Genomic DNA, 27,638 nt, shown 5'->3' with positions numbered 1-27,638 from the left:
TAGTAGTAGTAGTAGTAGTAGTAGTAGTAGTAGTAGTAGTAGTAGTAGTAGTAGTATTGTCCGTCAAGCTAGCTGAGCAGTCTGAGGCATGTACTGTCTTCGCTCGCTCGAAAACCGAGATCGTGGGTTCGAATCCCACACAATGCATGGATGTTTGGTGTGTGTGCGTTTATTCTGTGTTTGTGTTGTCCTGTGTTTAGGTAGAGGTCTTGCGACGAGCTGATCACCCGTCGAAGGAGTCCTACCTTGTGTAAAACGATCATGAAACTCAGAAATCAGCCCTGCACTCCAAAGTGGGAGCAAGAGAAGAGAGAGAGAGAGAAAAAACAAAACTATGCTTACATTTCCTGACTTCTTAGTTCATCGAATAAAGCGAGCTCGTTCCTTGATTTTTCAGAATAAGCGACCGAAGTTTCTGAATGCAGTAATACCGAGACGCCAGTTTTACAGGCCTGTAAGTACTAACGACATAACATCCAACATCTCATGCAAGTAAACAACATAGCCCTGGGAGAAGCTGTGTTTAAATTCAGTAAAGAAGTGTGAAGAATGTAGTCGCTAACAGTCATTTCAGAGAGTTTGATGGCGGCGCCACTGTAGCTGTATCCTAACATTAAAAAAATATACTTATTTCCACTGTTACCGGAACGGGAGGAAGGTGAACATTTCGAAACAATCAAATGTAAATTTTTACATAACAGCTGGTCTTGAAACACTTGCAGCATCAATAAAAGCAAGAGAATTGCAAGGCAAGGCAAGAACAGTCATCGCTTGAGGAAAACTAAACTTTCGTCCACGTGCATTTACGTCACGAAATGCAGCAAAAAGATTTTTTGGGGGGATTCCCATTTCCCAGTCTATGCGCAGAGGCTAGAAGGCTTTTGCCCTGCGCACATCTTCTCAGTCCAGTCGTGGGGCCTGAAGAAGAGACGTGAGCCCGAACATATTCGTAACATGTGATCCAACGTCGTCTGCTGGGTGGTTACCAAAACTGCGGAAGAAAACCTTGCGTCCATCTTCAAGAAACAAGCGAACAGAATACGGACTCCTTACCCCCTCCACGATCCAGAAGGCTATAATTTAAATCTTGGAAGCTGTGCAGATCTACGGGCTTATGGAAAGTTCTCGTAATCTGCCTAACGTTTCTACTGCGCCCTTTAGAGACCCTATTTCTCCTATTTATATACAATTAATTTTGTAAGCAGTCAACAGATCATGAAATGTCACGACGGTCACGACAGACGCTGTAACCAAGAGGAAGAAGTTATAACGCTGGAGACATGTCTTGCTTATCCGGGCAATTCCCCGAATAATATGACTAAGGAGTCGGTCCAAACTTTAATAATTTCTCTTCCATAAGGGGGAAAAAAATATGTTTCAGATATCATGTAAGTGATTCTGCAGTCGTTTTCTGTGGGGGAGTCGTGGGGTAATAAAAAAAGGTAAAGGTATCCCGGTAACAGGCCTTCGACGCCAAAAGAGCTGTGTGACGTTGAGGGTCCCACATTTTCTGGACAATCGGCTCACAGATGGCGATGAGGTTGTCAGTCTTACGCGGCGGCCGCGCTTTACCCCCAGGAAAATTCCTGGTACTCATTTCTGTTGGAGGCTGAGTCGACCCAGGGCCATAGTGCGGCTGGAAGGATTAGGTCAATTGTAAAATCCAAAGAAGGGCTGGTGGGGTGATAGAAATATAATATAAAATATTAAAGAACTTTTGATTCATCATAGTCTACTATGGTAATGAGAGAAGACAAGGTGGAAATAAATTATATCAGTTACTGCCACTCTCAGGTGGGAGTTTATTTATATCACCTGCTAGGAGTAAGAAATTTAAATATTGTAATGAACGTGAGCTACTTCAAGGGAATTTCCGGCGCTCGTCTACAGATGAAGGCTCACTGTGTGAGCAGGCGAGCATACAGGAGGAACGCACGTGAATCTGTGCATATTTCCTACTTGAGAAGCAAACGAGGGTGACAGACCTGCTGACACTCTGGCCAATTTACCCTCGGGGAGGAGCCTCCGGCTGGACTTCATACTACATAGGTATATAGGTGGAAATGTGGGGCCTAAAGCCGGTCTGAACAGCGGTGTCGCAGAAAAGTAGCCTCTCCCTGCCGCGAATGGAACCTCGGTTCTCCGCTCCATATCTGGTCCATTTTCTGCCTGAGCTATCCCCAGACAAGATTAGAGAAATCACAAATATGTCAATGCAGTCTATCTCCCGGTCAGGATTCGAATAGGGTACTCTCAGGTTGCACTATCCAAACACCCTGAGGTTCGATTTCTGTACTATACCCAAATTCAAATCAAATCTTGTTACAGTTTAAACATATACCGCCTAACACAGACGAAAGGAGTCTTCCATTTACGAGATACTCGTATTGAATTCGGGTCGGAAACTGCAACCCTCGCCAATGTTTTGCGTTGTTTTCCCCGCCCTTCCAAGAGAATAACGAAAACTAGGTCACCCATTTTCTTTCACGTCATTGGAAGCTATATAACTTCATCAGTTGGTGGAACGTCCTTAACATATGCAGCATATTAGAAACATGATTTGTCTTGGGGAATATGCTATGAAGGTCTTTGCTGTCTAATGGGGGGTCCCGCCTATTGGTTATAAACAATTACTTCTGCATTTAAGCCACCGCGTACGGGAAGTCAATTGGTTTCCTACGCGCAACACTTTGCTAGTCACGGCTATTTATAAGAAGTGTGGGCCCTTAAATTTGTATCAAACTGAGGGACTCACACATACATCCATAAAGATCTAATGTTTGGCAAAATCCACATTTTTTGCTTGTTTAACAAAATTGGTAAAACCTGTCTATGATTCTGAAATAGCCTCTATAGGAGTAAGATTCTAGAGAACAACAATGACAGTCTTCCAGACGTGGCCTTTGAGATGTTCTTGTCTCTATTCATTTGTTGACATGCGTCCTACAGATTCCACACCGCACAGAACCACAGACTTTTAGTTCGTTAACAAAAACACACATCAAAGAATATTTCTGATTCATGCAAGTAAGTGTTTCTCTCTCTCACTCACGGGCTATGTCGAAGTAGCGCGCCTCCTCCAGCAGCAGGTCCAGGTCGGCGAAGTTCTCGGGTATGAGGAGCCTGGAATTGCGCATGAAGTTGAGGATGTGTCGGAACATGCCTCCGTCTCTGTCGATAAAGTAGTGCTGCTTCAGGGAGTCCAGCACGATGGGGATGCTCCCGTTGAAGAGCTTCGCCAGCCGAGACTCCGGATACCTGAGAAGAAAGGCAGGATTGATCAAATTAACCCTGCCTTACCCTATTCTGCCACATTCTCTCACGCACTACAATATCTTACCCCAACCTACACTGCGTTATCCTGTACTGTTGCACTCTATCCTACAACTTAATTTCCCACCCTATCCTAATAGGAAGGTAAGGAAGGTAAATCTATCCCAAGTCCCATAAGGTTGTGAGACATCGAGGCTCCCACATTTTCTAGATAATCGGCTCACACATGGCGGTAAGGTTGTCAGCCTTACGCGCCGGCCGTCCTTTACCCTCCAGGAAGATTCCTGGTACTCATTTCTGTTAGAGGCAGGGTTGACCCCAGGGCCATAGCGAGACTGGAAGGATTAGGTCAATTGAAAAATCCAGTGACCTCACAGGAAATCGAACCCACGACCTTCCGGCTTGTAGCATAGTACCTCAACCACCTACGCTACTGAGTGGCCCCTACTCTAATCGTAGTCCTATCAATTCCTACGATAACAATTTGCTCCCTGAACCATCCCATTCTCCTGCTTCGTGATACCAAACACTATCCACGATAATTTAGGATAACGTGAAGAGGGAGAGTGTATATAGTGACATAGGTTAGGATAAGTTAATATGGACTCGAACGGTATCGACATGCACAGAAAGTTGAAGGGCACTGCAGAATAGCGTAGTGTTTCATATGACTGAATACTATAGGACAGGGAGTACGCGATAGATAAATTGCTATATAATAGGGTAATATAAAGTCACAGACTGTGGGATAAAATAAATTATAGGATGGCATAGCGACGGGTTTGGGGGGGGGTTATAATAGCGTACGTTCCATTGGGTACAGATCAGTAAAAGGTGAAGTTGTCCTGTGCTCAACTAATTAAGCACTATGCCATGAAGGCGTGTAGTAGAGTGGTCCTCGGGACTAGCTGTAGGTGAGGGGTCAGCTTCACGCCCCGAGATCAGTGTACGGAGGAATGTACTTTACTCACCCTACATTATACTATCCACCCTATTTTGCTTCACCCTAGCCACCCCACCTCATATTGTAGTGTATATTTTCATACAGAATCCTATTCTCAATTTCCTACCATCATCTACCCAAATTTGTCATTTAACTTATTCACTCATGGAGCTGAGCCCTTCTTGAGGAGCCGCCAATTCTGCAGCTACTCAAGAACTTCCGAGCATTTTATGGAACCCGAAGGTTCATTACCGTGTTCACATGAGCCCTCCACTAATCCCTATTCTGAGCCAGATCAATCCAGTCAACACCACCCCATCCTATCTCTCTAAGATCAATTTTAATATTATCTGCCCACCTACGCCTTGGTCTTCCCAGTGGTCTCCTTCCTTCCGGCTTTCCCACCAATATCCTATGTGCATTCCTCCTCTCTCCCATTTTGTCATTTATCTTATATTATCCATTCGCACTCTCTGGCCGAATTGGCCCTATGTCCTACAGTCCCATACCCATACCTATCCTAATCTAAACCGTCTGATCCTACACGACTCACCTGATATTTCTTAACCTATTCTAACACTTTCCTTTCTTACCTCCTTGACCCAAAAACAGGGTACGCTACCATATTGCAGCTTGACGCTACATGCTGCATCCTATCTAACCTGTCCCATAGTAACTTGTTCTACTAGTTCACCTAGTAATGCCCAAAAATATACATAAGATGAGAGACCCTTTGGCTCGAGTCCAGTTTGAAAGTTAGCAGTAGTTTTCTAGCAAGATTTGAGAAATTCAGACGGCCAGTTGCAAACCTCAGCCCCTGGCGACACGCAATCCGCTGTAGTGGGACCGTTGTAATTTGAGAAAGGGACATGACGCTGCTCCGTTTAAGAAAAGACAGAAAATATAAACTGTAACGTTGGTAGGAAACAGACCTCTTCATTAACCTTAAGAAGGAAACAAGAATATCTGCATCCCCGTAATTTGTTTCGCTTTTAAATTTGGTACTGGCAATTCCTTGCCTATTAGCTGAGTCGGTATAGCCACGGGCTTTGGGCTGGACGGCCGTGGGTTCGATGCCTGGCAGAGGCAAGATTTTTCTCTTATCCACTGCGAGCAGTGGGGCCCACACAACCTCCTCAATGGATACCAGGGAGTCTTTCCCCGGTGGTAAAGCGGCATAGGCGTGAAGCTCACCAATCACCTCCATCTAGTCCTGAGGCTAAGAAATGTGGAGATATACCTCCACTCCCCCACACGTCTTCATGGTATAATGCTTAATTAATTAAGTTCAGAAACACCATTGCCTTTACATCATAAGACTCTGCAGTCTTAATTAGTCAATCAGTAGCNCTTTCTTCATTGTCATCGCCGTGAAAACCTCAAAACTTACATAGTAGCAAATTTGCTTACAAATGTTGCTGACCATAGACTGATATCCACGATACAGCGTCCCCGCAGGCGAACCGCGTCTTGAATCTGGACGAGAGAATATCAGGGTGCTTCATCTCGGCAATTAGCCCTTACACATTTGCCTTACAGACGCCCGAGGAATATACGTTTTATTTTAGGGAGCCGATCATAGTGACAGCGTGGTCTAAGGCAGGAAATAGCTTCGCCTGCTCAGAAACTAGGATAGTGGGTTCGAACCCCACTCGACGCATGGAAGTCTGTCTGCATTTCTTCTGTGTTTGTGTTGTCCTGCGTAGGTAGCGGCCTTGTGATGGACTGACTCCTCGCCGGTTAAAGGAGTCCAACCCACAGTTCATGCCTTAGACCACTCGGACACTGTGATCGGCAGTCAATATAGCCACCTGACACCATCTTTGCACTGTTCTAATCTACAGGTGGAAGCAATTATCCAAAACGGAATTAAATGTTAGCATTTCCACAGGGAGTGACACCCGGAAGGCCGAAGTGAACACGGGTTTAGGTAGAGGCTTTGCGACAAGCTGATCACTCGTCCAAGGAGTCCTAATATATATTATTTATTATGCTACAATTGGGTTTTAGCCCGGTGGCAGTAGTACACAATAGGACACAACAGACAAGTAACACACATTACACTAAGTGACAACACGTTCAAACAAAAAACAATACACAAAACACAACAATATGGACATCCTACCACAATGAATACAAACCAAATGTCTGTAAAGTGACCATGAAACTGAAAAATCAGAGGCCAGAGCCCAAGGGGCTGTAGAGCCAGTGAAGAAATAACATATATTCAATCTCTGCAATCAGAAGAAGGTATCCTTCAAGAATCGCACCGGAGCCCTGTGGGCAGCGATGTGGTCCTAATGACTGCAGTTACGCCCTTCAGCTGTTACGATCACCACCTGCCCGCCGCGGGACTACAAAGGGCACCTCGTCCCGCTACGGGGGGCAGCTAGCCGCCACACCTGCCAGGTTGACCGTGACTGCTATACATACTCGTATGTTCTGCGTACCCCTGCACACATTAGTATGCATAATAATGGAGGGGAGCGCATATGACTAATTAAACAACTGTCAGGCTTAACAGACTAACTACCTGACTTCCTAACCAACTAATTTCACGGTACAAAACGTTCGCTGAGAGAAGATGGGCATGGAACACATCTATGTATAAATTCTCTGTTTCGGCTGACTTATTCTTCGGTTAAGCAGTGACAATTCTTCAGTGGACTCGATTATGTCGTATGGTAGGATGAGGAAAATGAAAAAAAGATTAAGGATGTAGATGGAAGCCGTCTTGGCCTTATTTAAGGCATGATATCCTCAGTATATGGATGTAAATACAGACGGGATTTGGATTGGATTTATTGCACTTATCCACTCACAACTAGTAACTGCAATTAATTATAGCGCTATCGTTAATCTTCACACTTCACACTTCACTATCACACACACTAGGTTATCAGTCTTCACTAGTCGTATTCTGGCAAAGGATTTATCACAGTACCTATTACATGTGGGGTCACATGGTAGAGTAGTTGGTTGAGACACTATGTAACAAGCCGGAAGGTCGTGGGTTCGAGTCCCGATGAGGTGGATTTCTTTTCAATTGATATAATCCTTCCAACCGCACTATGGTCCTGGGGTCGACTCAGCCTCTAACAGAAATGAGTACCAGGAATCTTCCTGCAGAGTAAAGGACGGCCGGCGCGTAAGGCTGACAACCTTACCGCCATCTTTGAGCCGACTGTCTAGAAAATGTGGGAGCCTCGACGTTACATAACCCTATGGGCCTCCTTGGCCTTTACCTTTTTTTAAACTTTTACTTATCACACATAAAGTCTTCTTCTTATAGGATGACTTACAAATCTCAACTGAAACCGTTGCTATCTCTTCTCAGTCAAGCGACTGCCGTCTCAAGAGACTTCGCCAATTCTATCTCAGCTGACCTGGGATCCTCGATATAGAGCCTCGGAGTGGACCCAACAGAAAACACCGTTTCCAACGTTACAGCCCAACAATATTTCGACTGCTGTTTACTTATTCGTTGCAGCTGTTTACCGAGTTGTTGCCTAGCAATGAACGTCTACTCTGGCTTTCAGGCATCATGTCACAATACCATAATTTGCCTAGAAGAACTAAGAAAAACCACGACAAGCCTCCGTCAGGGTGAACGGTCTCTGGGCCGAGATTCAAAGCCAGGACTTTTCGAATATGAAAAAGTACTGTTAACCAAGCCGAAGCGGCGTCCGGACGTTAGTTCCCTTCTTATGAAACCCGAATGTTCATCGTCATTGTAACAGGAGTCCACCGCTGGATACGACAAATTTCCCCATGTTCTGCCAGCTTGTACTTACTTCACCTTTGGAAGTTTCGGAAAACACAGTTTCCTGCCGATCACAGTGGCCGCGCGGTCTGAGGCATGAACCGTCTCCGCCCGCTCAAACGCTGGGATCGTGGGTTCGAATCCCACGTGAGGCATGTCTCTGTGCGTTCATTCTGTGATTGTGCTGTCCTTTGTCAAGGCAGCGGCCTTGCGACGGGCTATTGACTGTGTAAAAGATCAAGATACTGAAAAAGCGGCCAAGGCCCAAGAAATGGCTGTAGAGCCATAGATGATAGATAGTAGAGTACTGTTTGCAGACCGAATACCAAAAGGCATTTAGTGATTTAGATTTTAACTTGATTTCAGAAGATTTCTCACGCCTAGAAAATAGAACTGGAAAGATGGACACGTACTCCAGTGGATTAAACACATTTTCAACATGCGTCATTTGTAAACCTAAATACCTGACTAATGGACCTTCCTGCACGCGTACTGCAGTCCCACACAAAGACGCATTAGCTCCGAGCAGTACAATCTTCTGGACTGCAACGCCGTGTACTTCGGTCCACAAAATTTCCAAATAACGTAACGTTTCCATCTTCAGGGTTGAAGAGTATGTCTAGCAAGAATCTGGCGACAAGCAGCGTTTTTGCTTGCCACCTACGTATTGTTTGTTTCTTGCTTGACCTCTTCTTCGATCCTGAAGATGAAGGTGATATATTCCTCCGAAACATCCTTTTTGATTTCTACCAAATTATACGGCATTACAGCCTAGAAAATCGTGCTCTTCATACGCGCGCTAGGAGAACACCGAATCCTGTATTTTTTTCGTTTGTTATTTCGTTGATTATACACGTACATCACGTCAAGCCATTATATAAACAAGCTCTAGATGTTTAAAATAAGTCCGATTCTTTGGCAGTAAACTTATCCACTCCCTACAAGAAAAAGTCATTGAACTGATGTCCTCCTTGTTAATTAATGTTTTAATGAGCGTAGAAACGGCCTCATTAGCGGTAAGTCGTTGTTTATTTGAGTTCTCAGAATGGAAGGTGATTGTTTCCTAACTACCGTCAGCTTGCCGATTCTGGCAATAAGACTATGATTCGTTATCTTGGAAGCAGAAGCCAAGATTTAGACACTTTCGGAAAAAAATATGTAAATGCTTGTTACTTGCAGTATGTCTGTCCATCTGTCTGTCTGTCCACAATAAGCAAATTCGCTCCAAATGAACGGATATTGGTTAATTGTGAAATTAGATTATACAAAAATATAATTTTGCCTGTGGTTTTGTATGGGTGTTAGACTTGGTCTCTGACTTTAAGGGAGGAACACAGACTGACGGTGTTTGAGAACAGGGTGCTGAGGAGAATATTTGGACCGAAGAGAGATGGAGTGACAGGAGGTTGGAGAAAACTGAATAATGTGGAGCTTCATAACTTATACTCTTCTCCAAGTGTAATTAGAAGATCAAGTCAAGGAGAATGAGGTGGGCAGGGCATGTAGCACGAATAGGGGAGAAGAGGACCGTATGTAGGATATTGGTGGGAAAGCCAGAAGGAAGGAGACCAATGGGAAGACCAAGGCGTAGGTGGGTGAACAATAATAAAATGAATCTTAGAGAGATAGGATAGGATGGTATGCTCAGGATAGGGACCAGTGGAGGGCACTTGTGAGCACGGTAATGAACCTTCGGGTTCCATAAAATGCTGGGAAATTGAGTAGCTGCAGATTTGGAGGTTCCTCCAGAAGGGCTCAGCTCAATGAGTGAGTACTGTAGACTGTAGCTAACTTAAAGTGTGATCGAAATTCAACAAAACTGACCACCAGTACAAATGAAAGCCAAAGCAGAGGTCTATATGTATTAAACTATGTTTTAATAAACACTGCGCAGATAGAATAGGATTCTGGGAAAAGTTGCAGCTAGTGACAAAATGAACAGCTTGTATTAGCAGCGTTTTCTGTATAAAACAACCCCCCCACCGATCATCATGCACTGAACAGAACAACGAAAGAGCTGTTACAACACAACAGAAGACTAAAGTGGTACAACTCAAACAATTTTCTTCACAACAGATGGAGTCACCACAATAGTATTGTGACGTACAGATCCATTGCTAGGCAACGGCTGAATAAAGACATTCCTGCGGAGACAGATTCTTGATAAACAGCCCGTTGCTGTGTAATGCGTATAATACGTGACAATAAAGGATGTCAATTTCTGGGGAACGAAGCGGTAAACACCCCTACGAATTGTTGAGATGGTGTCCGTGGGGTCTGCCCCGAGGGTATACAACACGAAATTCCAAGTGAGCAGTCAATCCCATTGGCAATTTTCCAAGGCGTACACCGGTCCGCGATTTGCATATGGCATTCAAAATCCCGTACGTATATGACTATATAACAAAATTATGCAGGAAACAAACAGAAGTCATACAAAATCATGAAAATGAGAATGTTCGTAACATCGGACAAGGCGAAGCCCGACACAGAAAGTATAAGAGGCTTAGACTTGGCGGCGGTCAGGCATGCGACCGTTCAAGTGACTGCCGAGGTAGCGAATACTAATAAAAATAGGGCAAAATCTGCTGTACTGAGCCTAGATTGACAGAGGCCTTGTATATATTGTACATAGAAATAGGAATTAAGATGAAATTTGTAAATATATGTAAATACTGACAATGGACTTACTAATACGGACCATGACTGACAAATGACAGACCCGACCTCTCGTCAGAATGGGCACCCCAAATGAACAGGACAGTAACATTCATATAAGGAAAACAAAAATCTGGTCATGAACCCCAGCCGGGGCTCGACACCAAGACAGACAGACTGACTGTCCGTCAGTGGCAATGTGACTTGGACTTGGAGCAGTCAGTCGTAGAATGAGAATTAGAATGGAGCGAGTTCTCGGCAGTCAAGGAAGAGGGGTTCGGCTGAAGATTGATTGAGAGTTCTTGTAGCTGATTTGATTACGAGTGGTTGTAACAGAAGCCGTCAATATATCCAGTCCAGAACCCGTCTTCTTAGTCACGCAAACCCCGGATACGTCACAGTATTAAATCGCTTGGAATGGCAATGCGTTTGCTGCAGTTTGTTGTACTATGGCACAAGTGGATACAATCCTTGTACATCCTGCAACTCACCAGGGCCCGCAGTGGTATCACCTTCTGTCGTTCTAGAAGAAATAACTGCGTGTAAAGCCACAACACAAATTCATCATACCACATTTCGCATAAGGCATGTGTGAAGCGCTTCGTTTCACTTCAGTTTCTTAAACTTACAGAGTCAGCAGGTCTCCTTGAATGGGGGATCAGCCCGTCGCGAGGCCGCTACATACACAGATCACAAACATAATAAACACAGACATTCATTCATTGAGTGGGATTCAAATCCACGATCCCAGCGTTTGAGCGGGCGAACACAGTTCATGCCTCAGACCGTAAGGTCACTGTGATCTACACAAGGCCAACTTACTTACTCATGGAGCTGAGCCCTTCTTGAGGAGACGCCAAATCTGCAGCTACTCAAGAATTTCCCAGCATTTTATGGAATCCGAAGGTTCATTACCGTGATCACAAGAGCCCTCCACTGGTCCCTATCCTGAGCCAGATCTATCCAATCCATCCCATCCCATCCCATCCTATCTCTCTAAGATCCATTTTAATATTGTCCACCCACCTACGCCTTGGTCTTCCCAGTGGTCTCTTTCCTTCTGGCTTTCCCACCAATATCCTGTATGCATTCCTTTTCTCCCCATTCGTGCTACATGCCCTGCTCACCTCATTCTCCTTGACTTGACCATTCTAATAATACTCGTACTTGGAGAAGAGTACACAAGGCCAACTACCACCTTCGAAACTGCATTCCAAATATGTAGATCCAGCCAGCGAACTTTCCACCCAAGCATCCATCCGTCTGTCTGAATATCTATTTATCTATCTGGTCGTGCAAATGGTTAGAGAGACGTCCTTCCTCAGGGCTATTTTCTCCATTGCTGTAAAGGGGATAGCGAGGGAAATAGAGCATAAATTAGTCAAGCATTATGGCCGATACCAGGAAAATGTGATACCCAGTCATTAGCACGTGTAATCATTTCATGGTTTCGTTTAATGTGGAAAGCACCCCACCTGCCAGGGGCCGTCGCAATTAAACACGTGGACACGCGTTTTTCTTAACCCTCACTACCCACTTCCTATTCNCCCCCCCCAAAACCCTTACTTACGTCTATACATACTGCATTACTGAGAGGACCGTCGTGAAAGGAGGTGAACAAGAAACAATGCCACTGTGGCCCAGTGTAAGGAACACCCGAGGGGCTACCAAGACACACGTCAGGACAACTGGCTTGGAGTAAGATTCGAAAGAGGCATATCGCAAATATACAGCAGCAGAATTCTAGAGATTCGGGAACATAATCTGTAACGGCACGGTCTAAATTAATTTCTTGTTTATGATGATGATTTAATTTCTTTGCAGAAGAATATAAACATCGAACAGAATAAAGCAGAAATTCTCCACTGGGTCAGCAAAGAAACTGTATAGAAATAAATGCAGATAAAACTAAATATTCACACAAGAACACGACAAGTAAAAAAAAAAAATCGGCTGCATTATCATTATATAATTAACTATAAACAATGCATAATCTGTAGCCAGACAGACAGACGGGTCACGATAGACTTATGACAGCACTGGGAATGTTACAGCCTAATCTTGGAATGCAGTGAGTACTTCCGATGGCTATATACTATACATATTCACTTATGGAGCTGGGCCCTTCTTGAGAAGCCGCCAATTGTGCAGATACTCAAGAATTTCCCAGCATTTTATGGAACCCGAAGGTTCATTACCGTGATCACAAGAGCCCCCCAGCTGTCCCTATCCTGAGTCAGAACAATCCAATCCATATCATCCCTTCCTATCTCTCTGAGATCCATTTCAATACCGTCCACCCACCTACGCCTTGGTCTTCCCATTGCTCTCCTTCCTTCCGGCTTTCCCACCAATATCCTATATACATTTCTCCTCTCCCACAATATATACATATATATATATATTATAGGTTCTGTAAACAAAATACTCAGAAAGATGTGTGAAAGGATGAAGTGACAAATCTGGGGCACTGGACCCTGTACATAATAAAGAGAAAAATCATAGTTTGTACAAGTTCCTAGTGCTACTGCAGCAGTGAAATCTCGGAAGCTACGGTGGGCCGGTTACACACAGTTAACAGGAGACAGGATATAGGGAAATCTATTGGTGAATTTGTTGGAGATTGCAATTTAGAAGTTCGAGAAGATAATTGGAACATAATACTCGTACTAAGAGAGCCACTAGAGAAATAGGCTGCGAAATGAAGTGAATGAAAATTTAAAACACAAGCTGAGGTTCCGGTTAACTTCTACTAGAAAACACGGGACTATATCCCAGAAAACAGTAACCTACATTAGTGTGGATCCATGCCAAGCCTTTGCATTATTGTTATTGTTGTTATTGCTAGTGGGGTGGGACTAAGTCCCTTGTACTGCGGCCACTTCTGGCCTATTGTACCAGCCCCAGATGATAGGCGAGGGTGATTATGGAGCAATTGGTGGAAGGAAGATTGGCAAGGGAAACCGAAGTACTCGGAGAAAACCTGCCCCAGCGCCACTTTGTCCACCACAAATCCCACTTGACCAGACCCGCGATCGAACCCGGGCCGCCACGGTGGGAAGCCAGCGACTAACCGCTTGAGCTATGGCGCGGCCAAGCCTTCGCATTAAGCCTACGAAAAGAAAAGAACCGGAACAAACTGCAACTTTGCATATTTTCGAAGATCTATTACGGCCAAAATTTCAGGATATCGCTTCTAAATATTGCACTTACATTAACATGTTCGCATGACCGCTATATTGACATCATTTAAGGTAATAAATTATAATTATGAAGGTAATGTAGTCTCTTATGGAAGAAACCCTTACCACGCTTAATGAAAACTGGCGGCTCTCTCGAGTCACCACGGATGGCCACATATGATGTTGGCATAAATGTGTCCATTCTTAGAAAGTAAAACTGGGTAAAATGTTAACAAAAAAAGTCATAGACCCTAACTAAATCTACTCCTTGCCTCCCCAACGTCGGAACCATATCCAGATAACGCATATAATTAAGTAAAGCTATCCCTGTAACAGGCCGTGGAGGCCCAGAGGGTTGTGAGATATTGAGGTTTCCACATTTTCTAGACAATCGGCTCATAGATGGCGGAAAGGTTGTCAGCCTTACGTGCCGGCCACCTTTATTTTTTTCCTTGGCACTACAGCCCCAGTGGGCCTAGGCCTACCTCCATGAACTTCTCCGTTCACCTCGGTTTTTCTAGATCTTACACACACGGTAGGACTCCTTGGGCGGGTGATCAGCCCGTCGCAAGGCCTCTACCTGTACACACACAAAAACTAAACATCCATGCCCTGAGTGGGATTCGAACCCACGATCCCGGTTTCCAAGCGAACGAAGACAGTACATGCCTTAGACCGCTCGGCTACCGTGACCGGCCGGCCACCCTTTACCCCACGAATATTTCTGGTACTCATTTCTGTTACAGGCTGAGTCGACTCCTGGGCCGTAGTGCGGCTGGAAGAATTAGGTAAATTGAAAAAATCCACCTCATTGGGACTCTAATCCGCGACCTTGCGGCTTGTAGCATAGTGTCTCAACCAACTGCGCTACCGCCTGCCCCCAGATAAGGCATATAGGTTAGCATTTCTGTGGTTAAAATGGTAACCCTAAAAAGGGGAAAGTAAATAAACTTCACCCATTAAATCCAAGGTTCTCCCCTTTGTCGTGAAAGACAACCTGCTCTTGTGTACATTGGTTTCCTGTTTATTTCACGTATCTTCTTTCTTATTCGCAGGAGGAAACAAAAAACGATCATGTTGTAATATGTAACCGCAACCCGCACGACCGAACTCAACATCGTAACGATGGGTTTTAGAAAAGAATAGAAAAAGTCCATGACGGATGATTTTTTATACAGCGAATATGAATACATGTACAGCCGCCGTTCAGGCGCTGGCGAGGACCACGTCCACATGAGTACATACTTACAGACACGTGACATTAAAAAAAAAACATTTTCATCGTATTCGGTGGGGGGGGGGTTGAAAAATTGGGAACGCATGAATTTCTCAAGATCACAGTACTTCCTCGTGTATTTCGTATGCGGGAAAGTAAAAAGAGGCGAAACGGTCTCTGTCACCTGTACATAAGTCCATCTACGGCTTTACGTAAATTATGAATGGTTCGGTGTTCTTGGATATAACGCATATAGTCCGATGAATATGCATCAAAGATTCGAAGGAAGATACGGCCTCCATGTTCAGGGTCAAAGAGTAAGCCAAGCAGGAAACCAGCACGAAGCAGGCAATAGGCAGAGCCTGTTTCACATACACACACAAAACTTATCCCTGTATAAGCATTCTGACCTGGCACAGTGGGTCCAGATGGATGCAAACTCCCAAAACCAGACAAATAACGAAAAAAAAAGATAGTGTACAAATAAATCTCTCTCAGTGCTCCTGTTTGAACATTCCACGCCCAAGTCATGTTATTTTCCTCCTTTCGGTTATCTGTTGTTACGTTAATATCAATTATAGGGCCAAGCCATGCAAAATTTCCCTGCAGTGAAGTTACAGCTTCTGGTGGTGCAATGTCCCCCCCTCCACAAAAAAAAAAGAGGTTATGGGAGAGAAAGCAACACGATATCAGGGCTTACGGTATATTTACTTGGGTATTTATTTTTGAAGACTGCCATAAAATGTTGCAAATGTTTGAATTCGGGGCAATTAAAGGTCAGTTCGAAAATAAATGGAAATGAACACGAGAGAAGCGGAAAACTACGTTACAGGATTCCACACAATCGTAACATTTCCTTTGTGAACACTCGCAGTTCCGAAGTGGTCTGTTCAGCTAACCTCGCAAATAAGAAGGGATGGTCCGGTATTCTTGGTGTAACAGGCGTATCTAGGAGAAAGTGCGACGTTTTCAGAGGAATGCATCGCCTCCATCTTCACGGTTTATAAATAAATCAAGCAAGAACCATAAGAAGGTTACGTAAAAACTGAGATCAGCCTGAAGCCTGCTTATTCTCATTTCTTACTTGGCTTAATTTGAAACCCTGAACGAGGTGACGATATATTCTTGCGATACGTCGGGCTTTCTCCGAACGACACAATCCAGCAGACGGCCCTAAGAGAATGAAGTCGAGCGGAGCATCTACTCTGCAGGGAATCACGCCATGCAAAATGTGCACCTGTGACTCATAATGCGTGAATGTTATCAAGCGCTTTGTACGTCTCTTGAAAACTCTTGTTTAGTGTTACAAATAATATGTTTTGGACATTATCCATCATTTTGTCTAGTCGTAAAAAAATTCCTGTTTCTTTTAAAAAAAACACAGCGTTTCGGAGACTGGATTCTGTCCCCGTCCTCAGGTAAAACCTACTCAGTTGGGTCCAATAGACAGAGCTAGCCCCTATCACCGGAGAGCTTGAGTGCTTGAGGCACTATGCTACAAACCGGAAGGTCGCGGGTTTAGAGTCCCGATGAGATGTTTTTTCAATTGACCTAGCCGCACTATGGCCCTGAGGTCGACTCATCGTCTAACAGAAATGACTACCAGGAACATTCCTGGGGAGTAAAGGGCGGCCGGTGTGTAAAGCTGACAACCTTACCGCCATCTGTAGCCGATTGTCTAGAGAAAATGTGGGAGCGTCGACATCTCACAACCCCATGGGCCTCCACGGCCTGTTACAGGAATATCTTTACCTTTTACCTTGCAAAAAGCATTAATTCCATGGCAGAGAGTTGTAGTCACTCAGCTGCTTAATAAATCTGCCTACTTGAATGGAGCTTCATGCTATAACACTCCGCTGACAAACGCCTGATATTAAGTTATCCAAGGTGATTTAAACTAGTTCACACCTTCACACGCCATTCCTCTATGATTTAACGTAATATCATCTCCGTGGTTTCCCTAGAGGTCTCTTCCCTAGGGGTGTGTCGTCAGCATATTCAGTTCTCATTCAGCCAAGCAATGCTATGCGATGCATACTATTCGTTCGCAAACTACGTATTTGCCACCCTCCTTGGTCTTAATGCCAGGCATCACTCGATCAGTAACAGCTGCACATTCATGTTAAGTAAAGGTAAAAGTTGTCCCTGTGCTCAACGAATTAAGCACTATGCCATAAAGGCGTATGGAAGAGTGGATGTATAGATCCACATTTTCTTGACCTCGGCACTGGTTGGAGGTGAGTGGTCAGTTTCACACCCCGGCCGCTTTACCCACGGGGAAAGAACCTCCCGTATCCACTGTATAGGAGGTTGGGTGAATCTCAGAGCCGGTCTGGATGATTTGGAGGAGAAAAAATTCTTCACTCTACCAGGACTCGAACTGCGATCCCTCAGTCTCCCAGCCCGTAGCCAGTCGCTATACCGACTACGCTACCCCGGCTCTGCACATTCGTGAACCGTTCTTTTATCTGCCGAAGGGCAGTAAATGTTTTTTCTAAATGAGCTGCTTATGGATTGTGCCATGCAAACAAATTATACACCATAAACCGCACAGAACGCTTAATGTGAATGGAAGAGATTCATTTTGAAGACCGAGGTGCAGATGGGAGAACAATTTTAATTTTTATCGTTAACGAAATACGTTATAGGCTCTTGTGAACGTGGCAACGAGCCTCCGAGCTCCAGGTAAGGCGGAGTGTTTCGGGACTGCCGGCTGTCTGTAGCTGAGACACTGCCTACGTTTCGGCGACTGCGGGTCTCCGTTTCCATGCAAGAACACGCAAAGGGAGACGAAACGTCGATTCATTTCGGCGATAAACAAAGCTATTATTTGTTACTGGGGTGTTTGTTGCCTATCAGCTTATTAAGTATGGCTCTATTCTATTTATTCTATTGGTGTGGCGAGAATGTAGAGAAACGTATCACAAATACGGTCATGTCCATTATTAGGACGCATCTGAGCCAAAATTAGTTTCAATACTACAAAATGAGACAACTTTCCTCGAAATAACATACACGCAAATTGTCATTACCATGACAACAACATCACTCTGGCGACCGGTGCTATAGTTCCACTATCAGAACCACATTACTGACAATTTGCCCCGCAGAATTTCAGACTTCCACTGCTGACCGTATTGACGCTTTTAAACATGGCGCTAGTCCACATATCTGAAACGTACAAAACTACACAAGACATATGTCATTTATCAACTGAACAAACGATGTTTTGTAGGACGCGGGGCGTCGTAGCATAAATAAACAAATTCGCCCTCAGGAAAAGGGCTGTGTACGTATATATAGATATATGTATACGTACATATATATGCGTGTGTGTGGATAGTGTAATGTGTAATGTTGGTTGCCTAGCTACAAGGCACTTGGCCAGAGGCTCGCGTGAGCCTTAGGTGCGTGGCCCTGTTTGTTGTGTTCTAATTGTTGGCGTGTGCGCCTGGAGTACATTCTGTAAAGCGTGTTGTTTTAACATAGTTCATGCGCTGTACATGGGTAGTCCCGTGCTTTACGGGAGCAAAAAGCTTGTGCTAGTGATGTATTGTTCAAGTTCTGAACAAACTAATTTATAAGAATGACCATGCAACAGAGGAGGTACATAGGTAGAACGGTCAAGGGATAAAAATGTTCTATCGGGATGGGGGGGGGTTGGAGAGAGAAGCCACTGTGAACTTTATACTGTCCGCATGTGAATGAATAGAGTCCAGCAAACATGGCCAATCAGGAGACGATCCTCGAAACAATCACAGCGTCTTGTCCCGAGGGGGGGAACTGATCTCGTGAGTTTACATCAAGCACACTTTCAAAATATATTTCGAATAGCGGCTATTTTTTAAATGTCTTGTTGTGTTTAAATCGGTCATTCTTTATCCAAGCATGTCGACAAATACGTTCATGCTTTTATGTAGACGAAAATCTCTCATTGCAAGTCAGTGATCAATCAGCTCTTCAAGAAATTTTCCGGCTTCTATAAAAACATAAGGTCCACTGTCATGCTCATAACAACCCGCCAGTGTGCCTTACCACAAAAAAAAATAACTCAGTGGCTTTAGTCCGCAAGCGAACTATACCGACCAAACGACCGCCGCTTGTCGGAGAAGTTAATTCCAACTTTTGCGGATAGAGGGGTGTCACGTGGTCAGCGCAACGCATCCCCACGGCCGTTAATTTCGGTTTTCTAGACCGGAGCCGCTATTTTTCCATTCAAGTAGTTCCTCATTTATCCTCACGAGGCTTGAATGGACCCCGTACCAGACCCACTACTTCTCAGAAAATCTGGTAGCGCCGGTAATCGAACCCGGGACCTCTGGATCTGTAGCCAGGAGCTCTGGCCACTAGGCCACAGAGGCGGTCATGTACCTTATCAAAAGCCAGATAAATTCAGTTTACATCCTCACACCTCCCAAATTTTTAACGTTCATCTTATATTATCTATAATTTAGTCGTTTAAATTACCTCTTTCTTTCGAGGTTTCCAATCAAAATTTTGTATGCATTTCTTATCTCTCAGTGTATTAAAGCTCCACATATCCCATTCTCGCTAAGCACAATTCTTTACCCTGTTGATTTACATTGTGCATTGTATGATCACAGTTCACTTACTTTCTGCGGAACTGGCGAGAACTCGTAAACCTTATGCAATCGTTAACTCTTTAAGCTTACATATACCGTTTTCATACAACACCAAGGTAATTAACAGTTCTCATAAAACACAACTGTTGTAAATGACGTAATAAATAAGGAAACTTACGTTACATAAACGCTTTCGTCACGAGCAACAAGTTAATGGAAAATTTTATTTGCATATTTTGGCCAGTAACGTTCCCATTGCATGTAACTTACTACACATGGCTTAAAGTTCGCATCAGTGTTATACTCAACACACTTGTCACACTAGGTATACATCAACGGCTACAATAGCATCTCCAATAAATATAAAATTTCAACAGAGTACGTATTAAAGCCATGTCATTAATTTACGTCGTAAACATTATGTATTTAACAAATATATAATACTTTGCAAAGATATGTAAGTCCACAAAATTCAGGAATTGCACACTAAATAATACCGTTATCCACACACCTCAGAAATTCGCACTGTTGCCAAGTTGATATTACTGAAGACGGGAAATTGTTCGAATGGGCGATGGCTTCTAATAACATTGCATCCGTATCAATTATCATAAAAACCCGTTAACATTGTCAAATTTACTAGTGAGGGATAACTAACAATATGGAACAGATATCTAGTTAGTTAGTTAGTTAGTCAGTTAAGGATGCTTTCAGTATCGAGATTATACATGCGTCGGACGATAGGATGTCGAACTTGAGAGGCCCTGGAGGCAAGCAGTTGTGCCCTAATCGTTATATTAACTCGGAATTTGTTTGGAGGGACTGACGAAAACCGGCCAGGATAGCCGGTGTGTTGCTGATATTCTAGCCGAGTACCTACCGAATACAAGTCTAGACCGGCCGGTTTTCTGAAATATCAAGAGCTATGGTTCTTTACAAAACAAAGTTAAAATATTCACACTCAGGTTAAATGGAATGTCTGTCTTTGCGAAGTCAGTGCGTAAGCAAGGCAGATACATGAAACAGAATGAGACAGTGTACATAACTTCTTATTTGCCGATGCCTTCTATAATCATTTCAAACGTCGGCCATTACGTGTGTAATATTAACCAACCATCGTCTTCCTCTGGAAAAGAATTAATTGATGACAGATAGTGTCCGAGAAATTACCGAGATCCTACCCCAAAAGCAGTAAAACGGTATGAGGCTCGTTGTTGTTTCGAACAATGGAAAGGGAATACAAAGTCAATTCCCAGATGGTAACATGATAATCTCTTTGGACGTCAAACGTGACTATATTGTTACCACACAAAAAAATTTCTACATGCAACATGCTGCTTATCAAAAAGCAATAATATTGCATGGTCCGAGGTTCTGCCCATGGGTTCAACCAAGAGCTTCAACACTACATACAATTTCAATAATTTCTGCGGAGACATTCTGGGTAAACCTGATTACCGAGCCGTTGCTTAGCAGCGTATGGACCATAGCCTGTGATTGGCGACTAGCGTGTCGGAGATATGTTGTCACTAGGCGGCGCGCGAACCAGTGAATAAAGCATGTTCTACCTCTTTCAGCATTAAAGAAGCATCATCAGAGGCCAACGTGTTGAAAAGAAGATTACTTGCCATGTATTAATTTCGAGCAGTAAGATTCACAATCCCTTTATAACTGAAGGTGTAGAGAATTTATTAAAGCAGTTTTTATGAAAATGCACGCTAATATAGCAACTACCGCGTGACATATGGTATGATATGAGCGATTTAACTTGACCTGTGAAATTTTTATTGTGATGTGTTATGAGCATATTTAGTAACATTTTTCTCATTATTCGTAAATTTCATGCATATTGGGCAGGAAACATTGCCGATTTGGTGTCATATGGCACAAAGTCCTGCACTCACTGCGCATGTCTGTAGTGTTTGTTGTTGGAACATTATCTTCAAGAGGGCGGGCCTTTTATTATGCCCTCGCATTTTTACACTTCGTGGCAATAGCCTCAAACCCCGGGGCGAACCACGCGATTGGAATTCTTCCTTTCCTTTCGACCGCTAGGGTATATTATGCAGCCCTCTAACAGGGGTCAGGATACACTGTTCCAGGGGTGTCCAAACTCACAGGCCAATAGTTTCTTATAGGCTTTAACCGAAGGAAGTTTTCACCCCCACTGATGGAGTCTACTTGCTGATACTTAATTTCGTTTACGAAGATTTCTCATCTGGCGAATAAGTATTGCTATGAATGATGGTATGAGAAGGGGGTGAGAGGACTAAATCGCGGCCTAATTTAGCCCTCTTATTCTAATCTAACGTGAAACTTTCGCAAAAGTGCATGCTTCCAGCATTTTGACTCGCGTGGCACCCCCCCCCTCAGCCCACAGAATTTTCGGTTGCTTCCAGTAGCCACCAGAGTGCTGGGGCACATGGTAACGTAGTTGGTTGAGGAACTATGTTACAAGCCAGAAGGTCGGGGGTTAGATTCCCAGCGAGGTCACGGGATTTTACAATTGACCTAATCCTTCCAACCGCACTATGGCCCTGGGGTCGACTCAGTCTCATCGCCATCTGTGAGCCGACTCTCTGGAGTAAATACGGGAGCCTCGACGTCTCACAACTCTATGGGTTTTCACGGCCTGTTACAGGGGTAGCTTTACCCTTTTCTTTGCTTTTAGTCATCCGAGTGTGTGATGTCTTCATGTGACTGAAATTCTTGTTTAGCGGTGAAATACCGATCAGTCATAAAAGATAAGAGTAACCAAATTCCGTCGCCTGTATTCCGGAAGCGAACTATCCCAACCGAGCAACCGCCGCTTGTCGGCGAAGTTAATGCCAACTTTTGCGGATAGAGGGTGTCAAGTGGTCAGTGCAACGAATCCCCACGGCCGTTAATCTCGGTTTTCTAGACCGGAGCCACTATTTCCTTGAAATAGCTCCTCAGTTGTCCTCACGAGGCTGAGTGGACCCCGTTCCAGACTCACTACTTCTGAGAAAATCTGGTAGCCACGGGAATCGAACCCGGGACCTCTGGATCTGTATTCAGGAAATCTGACCACCAGACCACAGAGGCGGTCTAAAGGAAAAGAGTGTTTAATAAAAATATTAATTGCATCAGTTGACACTCCTTGTCTCTTCATTATGATTACTGATGTTTCAGTAAACCTTTCCTTACTCAGTAAGGTAACTGTTCTGTTTTTAAAGCTATCTTCACAAAGATCTCCTCAGATTTGTGAGACAAATCGAAATGAAGAGGAAAGCAGCAGAAGAGAACCAGAGGCTGTCGTCCCTTCAGGAGAGGGAAGCCCCGTAATATGGCGGAGTGGATATGTAGACCATACGGAGTAAAAAGTAAATTTGTCCTTGCCATGAACAGTATGTAGGAATGGGTACAGGGCCCTGAAGGGGCATTTTGAGACACCTATACAGTACGTGATATACCTATGTACAAATTGAGACACCTACACATTACGTGATATACCTGTGTACATATTGAGACACCTACACATTACGTGATATACCTATATACATATTGATACATCCAAATATAGTTTGACACACTTATACAATACGTGATATACCTATATACATTTTGAGACACCTATATAGTACGTGATATACCGATGTACATATTGAGACACCTACACATTACGTGATATACCTATATACATATTGAGGCACCTACACACTACGTGATATACCTATGTACATATTGAGGCACCTACACACTACGTGATATACCTATATACATATTGAGACACCTACACATTACGCGACGAATCTTTATACTCGTACATACTGAAACACCTGCATATTACTTGAAACATCTACAAAGTGTTTCATGGAATTATATTTCATTTTGAGATATCAACACACTGTTTGAGGCGCCTCATGTATACTGAAACACCTACGTATATTTGAGACAAATACACGCCGTCTGATACATCTACGTGGCGATCCCTGGGACGCCTTTGCCCAGCCCCGGGTGAGGTAGCGCACGTGGTGCGTCGTGGGTGCAGGCCAGATATCCAAACACTAGTCTGGGGGACGGGGTGTGGAATCTTGCATTTGTGAAAGGGCTTTGCGACTACCAATTTCCAGCGAGACTCTGTTCTGCAAGGTTGTGCAAATGGCCCGCGCATCTCTGCGTACTACATGCCTTACTCACTCATGGAGCTGAGTCCTTCTTGAGGAGCCGCCAATTCTGCAGCTACTCAAGAATTTCCCAGGATTTTATGGAACCCGAAGGTTTATTACCGTGTTCACAAGAGCCCTCCATTGGTCCCAATCCTGACCCAGATCAATCCAATCCATACCATCCCAGCCTATCTCTCTAAGAGCCATTTTAATATTGTCCACCCACCTACGCCTTGGTCCTCCCACTGGTCTCTTTCCTTCTGGCTTTCCCACCAATATCATATATGCATTCCTCGTCTCCCCTCATTCGTGCTACATTCCCTGCCCACCTCATCCTCCTTGATTTTATCATTATAATTATACTTGGAGAAGAGTACAAGTTATGAAGCTCCTCATTATGCAGTTTCCTCCAACCTCCTGTCGCTTCATCTCTCTTCGGTCCGAATATTCTCCTCAACACCCTGTTCTCAAACACCCTCAGGTACTACAGGCTAGCATATAATATGATACGACTGTACCCTCATATGCAGGGCGTAACATAAGTGCATGTGTAAGGATGTCTTATTAAGAATCATCTTATTTCCGTCTACAGAAATCAGCAGTGTAATTGAATACAATGAATAAGTGAGCTACGAGTTACAGATAGTTAAAATATTTTTGTTACGTGTAATCGCAGGGCTGCTCTACTATTCAAGTTACTTATCATTAATTACTACTTAATGCAGAACTATTTATAGTGCATTATAAAGGGAAGGGTAGCATAAGAAAGGCCTCCAGGCCTCCGCCTGTGATATTTCACTGAACAATACTTATAAATTATTACGTATTTAAGTTACTCTTCCGTCGCCTTCGCAGTAATACTTGTAGTGTCCTTCCTTTGGCGCTACAGCCCCAATTTGGGCCTTGGTCTACCTCCAAGAAACTCTCCGTTTCACTTCGCTTTAATAGATCTTATACATTCGGTAGGACTCCTTGGGCGGGTGATCAGTTCGTCGTAAGCCTCTACCTGCACACAAACACTATATATCCACACCCACGATCCCGGCTCCCGAGCGAGCGAAGACAGTGCAAGCTACCGCGACCGGCACTAGTAGTGTAGTGCACGGATGCGTTCGGGATAACTGCGAAACACATGCCAGTCGGTCTGTGTGTCCTCGGTTCATACTTGCAGAGTTTCGTGACAGTTTTTCTTATATAGGGGCATGTTCCTAGGCCTTTCGACATTATTCAGTTTCGGTTATAATGGATCGGACATTTTAGGCGAGTCCTCTAAGACTGCGAAATGTTTCTATCCCTCTGTCCGTAACATCGAACCCCCTGCTGCCCGAGGTACCCCCATATGCACCAGACATGGCACGTGGTATGCCATGCAGCTAGCTTTTGGAAGTTGACAGAGATAAGCACTGCATCGTACTCCCGTTCTTTACGCAGCCTCAGCTGTGCGTGTGATGTGTCAGTGTGCTAACGCATGTTTCGGTGCGTGCGCCTCTTTGCCAGTACTAGTGGCAGGGGGCGCGAGCGTGGTTGTCACCGCGTGCCTGCCCGTTCCTCCGTCCAGAGGCACTCCAGTCACCGAGCTTAACAGCGTGACTGACTCCCCTGCGTAGGGGTAGGAAAGAGGGTGGAGAGGGTCGAAGCCGGAGACTCAGTGAGATGCAGTTCGGACGGTTCAGACAGAAAGCGCCACGCCTCGCCTTCTCCAGCAACTGATAGCAGTGGAAATGTAGGATGGGCAACTTGCATAATAGGGGTAAAAAAGAGGTAAAGTTATCCTTGTAACAGGCCGTGAAGACCTATAGGGTTGTTATACGTCCAGGCTTCCGTATTTTCTCTAGACAATCGACTCACAGATGGCTGTAAGTTTGTCAGCCTTAAGCGCCGGCCGCCTTTTACCCCTCAGAAAGAATCGTAGTTCTCATTTCTATTAGAGGCTGAGAAGACCCAAAGGCCGTAGTGCGGCTGGAAGGATTAGGTAAATTGAAATCACCCACCTCATCGGGACTCGAACCTGCGACCTTCCAGCTTGTAGCATAGTTCCAGGGGGTAAAAGTAAAGTTTGGCTTGCCATGAAGACGGGTGTGGGAATGGTGAACATACCAGTCCCATTGCCCGCGGTATCGAGACTTTAACAGCTGTGAAGCGAAGTTTGTAAAGTCAATCGAACTGACTTTATATTGTAACATTTAGGCCCTTGTATAACGTCTGCTTGATTTGTTGACAGTGGTGAATATGCTGTAGTCACGAAGAGATGAACCCAGATTCTGCTAAGTGGAAATACATGAGTACAATGAGCTGTCAGAATGAAGCTTTTAATGTTTAAGCAGGTGGTATATATAAGTGCCACTTTCCTCTAAAGGATTAATGCTACACATTCTAATGAGAAGCACGTGACTTCCCAGCACAATATTATATTTCAGCATCCGGTTGCATTAAGGTAAAATTTATAGTCTTGTTTCCCGTCCATAATGCAACAATTGCACAAGGAACACAGAGCAACACTAGATACACAGCTAAGCGAGCAGCACAACCAATGGGGCACGAGAACAGACGCAATATATAAGATGGGAAGAAAGTACTCCTATCATCCTACAGCATCACAATTCAAGGAAATGATGATGATGATGATGATAACGGCGACGTGCCTTAATGAACGCTATGTGACCTGGTGCACGGTTCAGTAGACTCCATCAAAAGATGTGTTGCCTATGTGGCTCTAACATGTAACATAAACACCGAATGCACATACTATATATTTTCAGAATTGTAATGACATTTTAAACATTTAACGAACATTTAGTGAGTGTGAATTAATGTTGTTAAATGAATATTGTTGCATTATAGACGGAAGAAAAAGACTATAAAACCAAAGCACGGCAATATAACATCCTGTCAATGTTCCCAGTATCTGTCTAAAATGCTACAAACATGAGTTATCTGCATGCTGAGAGACCACTGAAGGCCGCAGTGCTAGGGCCACTTTTATGGCTCAGCCCTCATACTCATATGTGCATGCTGAGAGACCACTGAAGGCCGCAGTGCTAGGGCCACTTTTATGGCTCACCCCTCATATTCATATCTACGTGCTGAATGTGACATCTAAATACAGTTTGAGACACCTTGAGAGGGTCTGTGATATCAGTCCACAGCCTGACATCCACGTGCACTTCGAGATGTGTATCTACACTGCTACACAGACATTCACACATCTGCATACAGTTTTTGGCACGTCCGTATAGATTGAAGCATCTAAATAGACCCCCAAAACAAAAACAAACTCCGTGGCTGTAGTCCGCAAGCGATCTATACCGACCGAGCGACCGACGCTTGTCGGCGAAGTTAGTACCAACTGCAGCGGAGATAGAGGGTGGTGTCACGTGGACAGCGCAACGGATTCCCATGGCCGTTAATCTCGGTTTTCTAGACCGGAACCGCTATTTCCTTGAAATAGCTCCTCAATTGAGGCTGAGTGGACCCCGTTCCAGACCCCTTGCTTCTCAGAAAAACTGGTAGTGCGGTGAATCGAACCCGGATCTGTAGCCAGGAACTCTGATCATTAGACCACAGAGGCGGTCGGAGGGACGAAACAAAAGTACAAAAAAAAAGAGAGGGGGGCAGAATTGAGCCGGTGTCCAGGCCCAAACTTGAAACTAATTCTTCTGCAGTCCCAAGCATCACGTCATTCGTTTTAAATTCTGAAAGTATTTTCCCTAAATGCATTAGAATCACCAAATTAACTCGCAGCTAAGGAATGCAGTGCTTGTGAGTTCAGAATGCTGGGTACCCCTGCTGTATTCCCTTCGTGTAGGTGGGTTCTCACCGCACCACCGTGATGTCTGGGGGGGATACCCACGGAACACCAACTACGTGTCTGTGCGTCGGGCCTGGGAAAC

The 27,638-nt window shown here is 44.3% G+C and overlaps 1 protein-coding gene across 2 annotated transcripts in view; it reads right to left on the bottom strand.

The window, feature by feature from the left end:
* The window catches only part of LOC111875567 (BTB/POZ domain-containing protein kctd15), a 299,265-nt gene that overhangs the window by 15,227 nt on the left and 256,400 nt on the right, over positions 1 to 27,638 (bottom strand). For both annotated transcript variants that reach the window (XM_033750191.1, XM_033750193.1), the window contains exon 5: positions 3,053 to 3,258. In XM_033750191.1, the coding sequence (XP_033606082.1) occupies positions 3,053 to 3,258 (206 nt within the window). The remainder of the gene's footprint in view (positions 1 to 3,052; positions 3,259 to 27,638) is intronic.

Source organism: Cryptotermes secundus, unplaced genomic scaffold (genome assembly GCF_002891405.2).
Source record: "Cryptotermes secundus unplaced genomic scaffold, Csec_1.0 scaffold1078, whole genome shotgun sequence".
Taxonomy (NCBI): domain Eukaryota; kingdom Metazoa; phylum Arthropoda; class Insecta; order Blattodea; family Kalotermitidae; genus Cryptotermes; species Cryptotermes secundus.
This window is presented reverse-complemented; position numbering and strand designations above follow the sequence as displayed.